The 11,734-nt window shown below is 41.8% G+C and overlaps 1 protein-coding gene across 2 annotated transcripts in view; it reads right to left on the bottom strand.

Annotated features, from left to right (window-relative positions):
• LOC108296618 (protein SET-like) overlaps positions 1-11,734 on the bottom strand; it is a 156,751-nt gene that overhangs the window by 99,775 nt on the left and 45,242 nt on the right. For both annotated transcript variants that reach the window (XM_017519107.2, XM_017519108.2), the window contains one exon: positions 7,005-7,101. In XM_017519107.2, the coding sequence (XP_017374596.1) occupies positions 7,005-7,101 (97 nt within the window). The remainder of the gene's footprint in view (positions 1-7,004; positions 7,102-11,734) is intronic.

Here is an 11,734-nt window from a genome sequence, read left to right as displayed (position 1 = left end):
CTCACTCTGTCATCCAGGCTGGAATGCAGTGGCACGATCTCGGCTCACTGCAACCTCCGCTTCCCGGGTTCAAGTGATTCTCCTGCCTCAGCCTCTTGAGTAGCTGGGACTACAGGCATGTGCCACCATGCCTGGCTAATTTTTATATCTTTAGTAGAGACAAGGTTTCACCATTATGGCCAGGCTGGTCTCAAACTCCTGACTTCAAGTGATTCAGCCACCTTGGCCTCCCAACGTCCTGGGATTAGAGGTATAAGACACCACGCCTGGCCAAGAGTTACATTTTGGAAAGTGATTGTAACATTAGATGGGGGGGCAAGGGCAGCATGTTTTATTAGAATACTAGAAAATAATGTGGGAAGAGTGTCCCAGCCCTGGTTCTGACTCTCTCAACTGTGTGTCACTTCATCTGTCAGCCCTCCATTTCCTCAGCTGAAAAATAAAGAGGTTAGATCAAATGGCTTCTGAAAGCCCCCTTAGTTCTATTCTCTGTCAGGAAATAGGATATGTATGCAAGCCAGTAGAGAAGTGGGGAGATACTGTCTTTCAACTCTGCCTAAGCACTGCCTCATCCATGGAGTTCATTCAATGTGCAGTTATTTTTTATTTATTTTTTTTTTCATACAAGGTCTCACTCTGTTGCCCAGGCTGGAGTACAGTGGTGCAATCATGGCTCACTGCAGCCTCAAACTCCCAGGCTCAAGTAATCCTCCTGCCTCAGCCTCCTGAGTAGCTGGGACTACAGATGTGTGCCACCACACTTGGCTGATTTTTTAAAAAATTTTCATAGAGACAGGGTCTCATTGTGTTACCCAGGCTGAAAGGTTCTTATTTAGACGAGGATTCAGCAGACTATGGCCCGGCCCACAGTCATGGGATCCCCCTGACTGTTTTCTGTGTGGCCCTTGAACTAAGAATGGTTTTCATATTTTAAATTGGTTGGAAAACTTAAATCAAAGAATAATATTTCATGCTACATGAAAATGATATGGAATCAACTTTCAGAGTCCATAGATAAAGTTGTGTTGGGACACAGCTGTGCTCGTTCACTCACATATGTGCCTGTAGCAGCTTTCACACCACAATGGCTGCAAAGCCAAAAATATTTGCTATCTGGTCCTTTATTGAAAAAGTTTACCAACCCATGGTTAAGTTCGAATGAAGACTTCAGACCTAGGCACTATACACACAGGTAAATCAACATTTGAGGTAGAAACCATTTTCACTTTGTAGCCACGAACAGAAATAGGGCTCTTTTTGTTCCTAACAGAGCAAGAAGAAAAATAATCCTACCAAAAAGACTAGGGAAAACAGGAACACAAGTACAGTGAATGTCATTATGACCTGGCTCACCCCTTCTTCCCAACAATCTGGCAGAATTATCAGTCATAAAACTGTTCATACCCTTTGACCTAATAATCCAACTCCTGAAAATCGTATCCTAAGGAAATACTCAAAGAACGAAAATTGTGTCAAGAGGTTCGATTCAGCATTTTTCCTTTTTTTTTTCACTGCAATGCATATATTTTATTTTAGAATGAATTCAGCTATACTGTGGAACAGAATACAAATTTCACAGTATTTTAATATAAATACCAAAAGTTCCCAGGCATTTCACTTTCCAACACTTAGGGTGACTGAGCTTTCAGAGCCTACCTTTGCCTACACCAACTTCCAAGCCATCTCAAGTTCTAAGTCTATGAATCCTCTCCAGACACCTGCAGTCCATCTAACACTTTTTCTCCACTGGTTTTCCACTGCCCAGCTATCCAGGAAGCACTTTCTTGCTCTATTGTTTCATGTTTCAGTTGGATCTTCCAAACTATTTAGAGGCTCATTGAGAACTGGGTAGTGGTCTTTATATACCTTTGAAAATTATCTGTTAATGGTTAGATGAATTACTACCAGAAGTGGTTTTAATAAGACTATGAATATTGATACTCCAAATGGAAAAGTATGAAATTAATATTGATAATTTTGAAAGAATTATGATAATGATTGCACTTAACCATTCATCCTAAAACCTAAAATACTCTAAAATACTATTTTCTTCCATGTTATTTCTTTTTAGTAGTTAATTTTTTTTTATTGTACTTTAGGTTCTGGGGTACATGTGCAGATCATGCAGGATTATTGCACAGGTACATACATGGCAAGGTGGTTTGCTGCCTCCATCCCCCATCACCTATATCTGGCATTTCTCCCCATGTTATCCCTCTCCAACCTCCCCCACTGCCCTGCTGTCCCTCCCTTGGCCACCCCAAACCCCAGTGTGTGATGCTCCCCTCCCTGTTTTCATGTGTTCTCATTGTTCAGTACCCGCCTATGAGTGAGAACATGTGGTGTTTGATTTTCTGTTCTTGTGTCAGTTTGCTGAGAATGATGGTTTCCAGATTCATCCATGTCCCTACAAAGGACATGAACTCATTGTCTTTTAGATTCAGCATTTTTCCAACAAAATGTCAGAAACCATGTGAAGTATTTATCAATAAGAAATAAATCAGCGGAATATGCTTCCTTTAACTCAATTAAATACTATATGCTCAAATCATAGACAGGAAGACCAGATATAGGAAAAAGGGATGCTACCAGAAAAGATTAATATAAAAACTAATCTTGATGAAGTCTGGAAAATACCATAGATGTGCAACTAATACTCAGGTAGAAGTTTATAGATATACAATTTTTTAAAAATCTTACTTCTCTTTTTAATTGACAAATAATAATTGTACATATTTATGGGACACATAGTGATGTTTCAATACATATAATGTATAGTGATCAAATCAGGGTAATTTTGAATCCTTTAGCAAATTTCTCCCTCTTCCTCAAAATATCTCATTTCTAAGGATGCTTGAATCAGCTTTGATAATTCTACACATGCTGTCATTAGCCCTTTTACAGGAAAAGGCCTTTGCAGATGAAGAAAACACATAGAACACAGGAAGGGAACTTCTGGGAACACACTGCGTATAAACAGGGCAAATAATCATTACCAGTACTTTTGTCCAAATCAATTCATACCTATAATCTTCACTTCAGAAAAAGTTAATTCGTAGTTTTCATAACCCTTAAGGAATTAACAGGTGATTAAGAAAATAAGAGGAATTGTTCTTGAATATAATAATTTGGCTCGGTTGGGCGTGGTGGCTCACACCCATAATACCAACAGCTTGGGAGGCCAAGACAGGAGGATCACCTGAAGTCAGGAGGTCAAGACTAGCCTGGCCAACATGGTAAAACCCCATCTCAACTAAAATACAAAAAGTTGGCTCAGTATAGTGGCCACGCCTGTACTCCCAGCTACTCGGGAGGCTGAGGCAGGAGAATCACTTGAACTCAGGAGGCAGAAGTTGCAGTGAGCCAAGATCGCACTACCACACTCCAGCCTGGGCAACAAGAGCAAAACTCCGTCTAAAAAAAAAAAATAGACTCAATCTAGTCATCCACCCACTGTGGCTATCAATATCTTTAGGCTGTGGTCCTATTTCAAGGCATTCTTTTTTACTAGAGAACTCTTTACTTTCCTGTTTTTCCATTTAATCCAAGCATTATAAGTACTGGCCTATAAATCAAATTAAAATGAAAAAATGAATAGCATTTAAATGCTTTCTATCAAAACTCTTCATTGTTTTCACAGGCAATGTAAGCAAATGTATCTTGTTCATAGCATTCTTGCAAAAATGTGCTGACTTAGAAAAAAGTCTACAAAAGAAACATGGCAATATGGGATGGGGGAATCCTACAAAAGAAATATGCTAGCTTATAAAAACAAAACAATACATAAGATCGTACAAAAGAAATATGTTGACTAGGGGGAAAAGGGCCCATCAAACATTACCACGCTACTTGGTTTTATATTTTTATGTCACACAGTAGAGCCTCACACAGTGGTCACATTCTTATCTCTGGCACAGCCTTTTCTGGAGACCTGCGAGAGACAGAGCTGCACAGGTGGGAGGGCGCCGGCGCATAGATCACATGCTTCCTGCAAACTAGGAAGCACAACTTCAATGTAAGGCAACATAACTTTCTTTCTCTTTAGGAAAAGGACTTAAAAAAAAAAAAAGTAAAGAGAAAAAATTAAAGAAATTGTTGCCTGGAAACAACCCAAACGTCCACCAGCTGATGAATGGATAAACAAAATGTGGTCTATCCATACAATGGAATATTATTTGGCCATTAAAAGGAATGAATACTGATACATGCTATAAAGTTGATACAGCAAAAAAACATTATGCTAAAAGAAAGAAGACAGGCCAGGTGTGGTGGCTCACACGCCTGGAATCCCAGCATTTATGGAGGCCGAGGTGGGCAGATCACCTGAAGTCAGGAGTTCAAGATCAGCCTGGCCAACATGGTGAAGCCCCGTCTCTACTAAAAATACAAAAATTAGCCAAGCATGGTAGTGGGTGCCTGTAATCCCAGATACTCGAGAGGCTGAGGCAGGAGAATTGCTTACACCCAGGAGGTGAAGTTTGCAGTGAGCCAAGATCGCACCACTGCACTCCAGCCTGGGTGACAGAGCGAGACTGTCTCAAAAAAAAAAGAAAGAAAGAAAAAGAAAGAAAGAAGTGAGACACAAAAGACCACAAATCATATAGTTCCATTTAGATAAAATGTCTATAATGGGCAAACCCATAGACAAAAAGTAGATTAGTGGTTGCCAAGGGCTAGCAGGTGTAGGGTTGGTGACAGCTAATGGGTATAGGGTTTCTACAAGAGGTGATGAAAATGTCCTAAAATTGACTGTGGTGATGGTTGCACAACTCTGTGAATACACAAAAAAATCAGTGAATTGTACGCTACTAATAGATAAATTATATGATAAATTATACCTCAATAAAGTTGTTTGCAAAATTTTTCAAAACAAGCTTTGGTGCTGTGTTTAAGATTTATAAAAATCATCAATATTTTTATGTCTACTGTGAAGAAAAACAAATTTCATTTTTTTTTAATTTTATTTTATTTTATTTTTGAGACAGAGTCTCGCGCTGTCGCCCAGGCTGGAGAGCAATGGCACTATCTCAGCTTACTGCAACCTCCACCTCCCAGGTTCAAGCAATTATCCTGCCTCAGCTTCCCAAGTGGCTGGGATTATAGCATGTGCCACCATGGTTGGGTAATTTTTTTTGTATTTTTAGTAGAAATGGGGTTTCACCATGTTGGCCAGCCTAGTCGCAAACTCCTGACCTCAGGCAATCCACTCGCATCAGCCTCCCAAAGTGCTGGGATTACAGGTGTGAGTCACCGTGCCCAGCCACAAATTTTATTTTTTAAATTGAGACGGAGTCTCACTATGTTTCCCAGGCTGGTCTCCAACTCCTGGCCTCAAGCAATCCTCCCACCTCAGTCTCCTGAGTAGCTGGAACTACAGGCACATTATACCACATCCAGCACTAAGAAAAACAAATCTTTTTTACCGAGGCTGAAGTGCAGTAGCACCATCATGTCTCACTGCAGCCTCAACCTTTTGGGCTCAGGTGATCCTCCCGCTTCAGCCTCCCAAGTGGCTGGGACCACAGGCATAAGCCACCATGCCAGGCTAATTTTTTGTAGAGACAGGGTCTCCCCATGTTGCCCAGGCTGGTCTTGAACTCCTGGGCTGAAGCAATCTGCCTGTCTCGCCTCCCAAAGTGCTGGGATAGGGGTGTGAGCCACTGCAACTGGCCAAGAAAAATCTTAAATCAGACTTACAGCTATCAAATTTTTAACTATATTGAGTACAATGCTCTTTTTAAAAACTTAGTACAATTACCACTGAATCTTTCTCAATGGATATAATTTTAGGACATTAATTTTTCACTAAGCATTTTTTGTCACGTAGGCAATTATTTGAACAAAGTTTCAAAGTATCTGAAGACACCTGAAAGCTGCAGAATTGCTAACATTTATGAAGAAAAAAACTTTTTATATAGTATTTGCAAGGGAAAATGTTAGTGACTTAGAGAACAATGACTTCTTATGCAGAGAAAGGAGGGAACCGTATTTACTTTGAAGCCTTTTATTTTTAAATTTCATTCTGGCTAGGAAGCTTTCTATTCCTGAGAAGGTTTATATTCATCTTTAAAGGAGGAGTTCATATTTCTGGCCTTACTCTTTCTTAAGAAGGCATTTTTCTAAGGAATTCTTATAACTTCACAGGATTCTAAGGGATTCTTATAATTTCACGAAAATTACACAGAACACTCGCGATTCCTGGGCTCCCCCTCTGCATCCGGCCCCCCTAGCAACCTGCCTTTCCCTTTTGTCACATTTCTTCTGCTTGTTTTGAGGCCCTAGGAGGGCAGGGCTGGAATCTGTCCTGGTCACTGTTATATTTGCACATGACACAGAGTGGGCATTCAAGATACATTTATTGAATTGAATTAAAGGCTTTGGTTTGTTTTAAACAATAAGCTATTCTTATATAATATGCTCATTTAAGAAAAAAGTTCCACAGAAATTAGAATTAACCTTATGGGGAGTGGAAAGATCAGCAAATATCAAATGGTGAGCCATCTCCCCACACTGGGGCTGCCAAGGGGAGAGAGAAATACACTTCTGAGATGCACAACTGCTCTCCTCCTTGGAAGTTCATTTGTGAGTCACTAAGACCAGGCAAACAGACATTAAACAGGGAACCAGTTTCAATGTAAAAGAGAGAACTGTGGATTCAAAAGAACTGAGTGTGAATCAGGGTTCTCTCTCCCCATCCAAGTTCATCTCCAGGAGCATTGGTAACTCACAAAACAGCCCAATGAATAGGGAGTCATGCAGATCAAATGCAAAGGGGCATTCAGTCTGTTCTACCAAGGCCAGGCCAAGGGACAAGCTTACCAGAGAGAGGAATGCCCAGAGTAGAGGGTCAGTAAGGGCAGCGGAGATAGAAAGAGGGAGAATCAGGGCCCTCTGAGGATTCTGGAAGGGGCAGGGGTGAATCTCCACCACCCAGAGGGCTCGGCACCTGCAGTCACATGAGTGACATCCAATAAATTATAAAATAAACAATCTGGGAAACTTACTTAGTACTGAATTTTCAGTTTTGAAAACAGTTCTTCTTAGTCCCAGTCTCATTGTTCCTCCCAAATCGCCAGGGTTGTGTTCGGGCATATCAATCACCTTAGAAAACAAAAGAAATCAGGTTTTGCCATCTTGTAAATATGCCATTTCCCAAATTTCAAGCCTTACTTTTAAAGGAATGATTGTTGGGTAAGCATGGTCCCTAAACTATAACATCTGATCAGTCTTTCCAACAATCATGTTCAAATACAGGCGTAACGTAGACACACCACACACTGTACTTCCTTTCCATCTGCATCTCATCTTTCATTTCAATCACTTATAAAAACATGTATCAGGAGCATCTTGACGACATTCCCTCTGCCAACACTCAAAATGTCAGTTCTAAGTAGTGCTCACACTCCAAGTTCTGGATTGCTGAGGCCTCCCATTTCGGCGTTCACATCTTTCGTGATAACCCCCTTCCCATTGCCCACTGCCTTCCCTAAAGATTTTCCAAAAGCAAATCTATCAGTACTTGTACTTGTGGAAAGGTATACCAAAAGAACCTATTCATGAAAAATCATTAGAGGAATTCTTTTTTAAAAAAAAAGAAAGAAAGAAAGAAAGAGAGAGAGAGAGAGAGAAAGAAAGAAAGAAAGAGAGAGAGAGAGAAAGAAAGAAAGAGAAAGAAAGAGAGAGAATGTAGTATCATCCAGTCTAGCACTTTCTGTAGGTCAGAAACTTAAGTGGCACCCTTGACCACTCCCTCTCCCTCATAGCCACTCTGTCAAGTCTGTGGATTTACCCCCCCACCCAGATTTCCCACGTCCATCCACTTCTCTCCAGCCCTCCCCCAGGCTACAGGAATGGCTCACTGACAGGCCACCCAGCATTCCCATGGCCCCAGCACACCCTGCCTACTGCAGGCAGAGTGGTCTATTCACACAGGAAATCTTAATGCGGCATTTTTCCTGCTTGAAACCCTTGATCTCACGGTATCGGGCCGGCCTAACCCTCCAGCATTATCTTTTATTCCCTGCCCCTCCACCCTGAGCACTGGTTCTTTGAGTTTTTCAACTGCATCTCCTTTCCTCCCACCACGGTGACTTGGCACATGCTGTGCCCTCTGCCAGGACAATCTCCTCTCATTCCTTTGCCCTCTTTTCCTAAATGAAACCATCCTTAACCCTGAAATCTCAGCTCAACTATCCAACATCAGCCTCTCCAGGAGCTGGTATTTCTGGGAGCTGCAGCTGAGTCAGGGTCCTCTATCTGTGCCCTCACAGAACGAGGTTCTTCCCCGTCCCTGCCCTTCTCTCACTTCGCATCTGGTGAGTGCTTTGTGGGAGAGACAGTCGGTCTTTGAGAGCTGGAGTAGCTTTATGTTTATGACCACAATCACACCTCAGAAATTGAGAAACAGGTGATTTTTATGAACAGCCTATCCCGGTGAGTCTCGCAATTCATCTGTTTTCTCAGTTCTGTTCACTATGATGTCATGGTTTCATTTCATCTTCCTTTTTAAAGTTGTTAGAACAGACTACTGGTGGGTGAGTCGACCTGTTCTAATGGAATTGCTTGAGCTTCCCTCTCATAAAACCTTTCCTTTGTTGTTTTTTTTCCATATTGTAATTGCCACATATTGCTCTACAGCAATCTTTGACAAATGGAATTTTCTGAGGTAAAAAACTTCCAAGAAAATGTCTGCTGTTATCAGTGCCCCAGAAAAACTTTCCAAGCCATCTGAACCCAGTGTCCTGAGCTCACTCCAAGAGTTACTTCAGGGAAAGGGTGGAGGAGAAACTTGATGACCTCCCTTGTTAGATGGAGTGCTCAATTCTCAAGAGCTCTTGGCCTTGGCATCTTGTCCCTATCTTTGGTTGGCTAATTACGGCTAGATTAAGTATTACTGGAGTGAGGTGAGAGAGGGCATTGGCTTGCGGCTGATGAGGCTGAGTTGCACATAGATGCCGGGCCTCTCTATTTATTCTCTAAGTCAGGTAATTCTGTACTACCTGCCACAGATTCAGAAGTCCTACATGTATTCAGAGCCTCAACTTCCATTTAAGTTTCAGACAACCTGAACCATCTAGGCAGACTACAGGGATAACCTCCCTAATTTCTTGGTAGACGTGCACTACGATGCCTCTGTCTACCCTTCCTCAATGTGGAGGGCGAGTACACACTACCCCCAGTCCTGCCTGACAGATGCTGCCTCTAACCTGAAGCAGTTTATTTCCCATTTCTGGCTTCCAACCTGCCCTGCTGTGTCACCAACTAGTGTGAGAATGGAATCTACAGTGGAGAAACCAATGACCAGTCCCATAAGTACCTATGTATTTTTCCAGTCTTTTAAACTTGTTTCTTTCCCCACCAGTAAAAGAAGGCTGCTATGGTTTGAATGTTTTCCTCAAAGTTGATGTGTTGCTAGCTTAATCCCCAATGCAACAGTGTTGAGAGGTGGAACAGTTAAGAAGTAATTAAGCCATAAGTTATGTTTACATCTGGAGGTATAAGGTTCTTTTCCTGATGAAAGTGGTATAGGCCTTTGTCTGTATCACCAGTATCGCCAATGCCCAAGAAATGTCTTAACATGTAGTTTGTTCAGTTACTGACAAGGTTGGTATTCGAGAATATTCTGGTATCAACCATTGAGATTAGAGTAAATTTAGCCAACTAAGAACACGATGCCAGGTGCAGTGGCTCACACCTGCAATACCAACACTTTGGGAAACCAAGGCAGACAGATCACTTGAGCCAGAAGTTTGAGACCAGTCTGGACAACATGGTCTCTACAAAAAAATACAAAAATTAGCTGGGTGTGGTGGCACAGGCTGCAGTTCCAGCTATTCAGGAGGCCGAGGTGGGAAGACTGCTTGAGCCCAGGAGGCAGAGGTTGCAGTAAGCTATGATCACACCACTGCATTCCAGCCTGGGCGACAGAATAAGACCTTGTCTCAAAAAAGAGAAGAGGAGAGAGAGAGGGAGAGGAGAGGGAGAGGAGAAGGGAGAGGAGAGGGAAGAGGAGAGCGAGAGGAAAGGGAGAGGAGAAGGAGAGGAGAGGAGAGGAGAGGAGAGGAGAGGAGAGGCGAAGCGAAGCGAATCATAAAAAACAAGAAACCTGCCTTACTGCTTACTTGGGATGAACTTGACAAGCACTTCAAGACCAGAAAATATATCCAAAAATAAACTGTAGGGGTGTGGAGAGAAGGAAAATGCAGTGGGCATAGGGGCTGCCTAAGAGCATTAAAGACTCCTTCAACAAAGTGGGTGAAGTCTAAAAAGTCCTGAAAGAATACTATGAGATTATTTAGAAATATAGAGACAAACACCAGGAGAAAGAGCTAGAAGAGTTGCGAGCGGCAGAGAGGGAGTGAGGATTAATGACTTTGTCATTATAGGCTTTTCAGAACTGTTGGCTTTTTAAACTTTGCTCATAGAATTATACTAATGAAAATACAAGTTTAAGTCATCAAGAGTAAAATGTAGTATTTAGGCCTTACACTAGGTATTAGTTCACATTATCCCTGCTGTTTTCAGAAGTAATAAATACTACCTTCGCCTGAAATGATAGCACAAAAAGAAAATCCAAGGTATAAATGCCGCTGTGATCCTCTGACTAAAACATGCTGGCATAGGAACCAGTGGAGAAAGCAAAAAAAATGCTGGAGAAAAGGTGGGAAGCAGGTGAAAATAGGTCTCCAGTACCAAATGCTGCCCTGAACATCAGTGAAAGGAGAAAAGCAGGGCAAGAATTGACAGGCAAGTCGCTGATGGAGGGAGGGAACAGGAGTGTTCTGTGTGGGCCTGACTTAGGGGGTCTCATCTGGGAATGCCCACTGCATATTCAGACAAACAAGAACAGTGCCAGGCACCAGCTGGTGGAATCCCAACACTCAGGAAGGGGAAGATCAGGGCAAGGCAGAGACTATGGTGCCCAAGCCCGACGCACGAGCCGCCTTACAGAGTTATCAGATGATCCTACAAGCTGGATCCTACAAGATGATGATGGGTGGCTGCCTCTGGGGTTATAAGCAACCTTATTCAGCAACAAAAATTAACAAAAAATGTCTTTGTTCCTTGCATTCCTTCCACAAAAAGCCTGAGAGACAGGAGAACATCACAGTTTCAAAACATATCTATGTTATCATTACTGGGGTGGTTAAAGAAAAGAATCTCAAATGTGCTTTAGATTTAACACCAACATTTCGAAAATACCCTAGATTTTTGCATCTGAAAGGAAAACACAACTTCCGTTGCAAAAGGATTGCCTTTGCTTCCTCTAATTCAGCCTAAATACTGGCTGTCATCTAATCCCCAGATATGTCCGTTCTTGGAACTGGGCCATACAGCAGGAGAAAAATAAAAAAGGATCAATACGTGATAAAGCTTTAGGAGATGTAAAAGCAGCATGTAAGGATAAATATGGCACTAATTAACCTTTACTGTTGTTTTCTGCAGCCCATAATAAAAGTGTAATGAGTTCAAGACTTTACAGCATCCTAAGTGCCTTAAACAACAAAGTCTACGGAAGTTAGGTTCTCTTAGCAACAGTGAAATTTCTCAGTGGCACTGTATACAGGACCTACCTGATCTACCCTGGTAAGCGCAGCTTTCCTCATGTTCCTTATCTTTAAATATTTCACCTGGAGACAATGGGAAAGCCTACCCACCAGCAGCCATTTCCAGACTTTTAGGCAACATACAGCAATTTCCTCCTCTAACATTCTTTTTTTTTTTTTTTTTTTTT

This window comes from Cebus imitator, unplaced genomic scaffold, assembly GCF_001604975.1.
Source record: "Cebus imitator isolate Cc_AM_T3 unplaced genomic scaffold, Cebus_imitator-1.0 Scaffold728, whole genome shotgun sequence".
In the NCBI taxonomy this organism is placed as follows: domain Eukaryota; kingdom Metazoa; phylum Chordata; class Mammalia; order Primates; family Cebidae; genus Cebus; species Cebus imitator.
The sequence above is the reverse complement of the archived record's forward strand: the minus strand, read 5'-3'. Positions and strand labels throughout refer to the sequence as shown.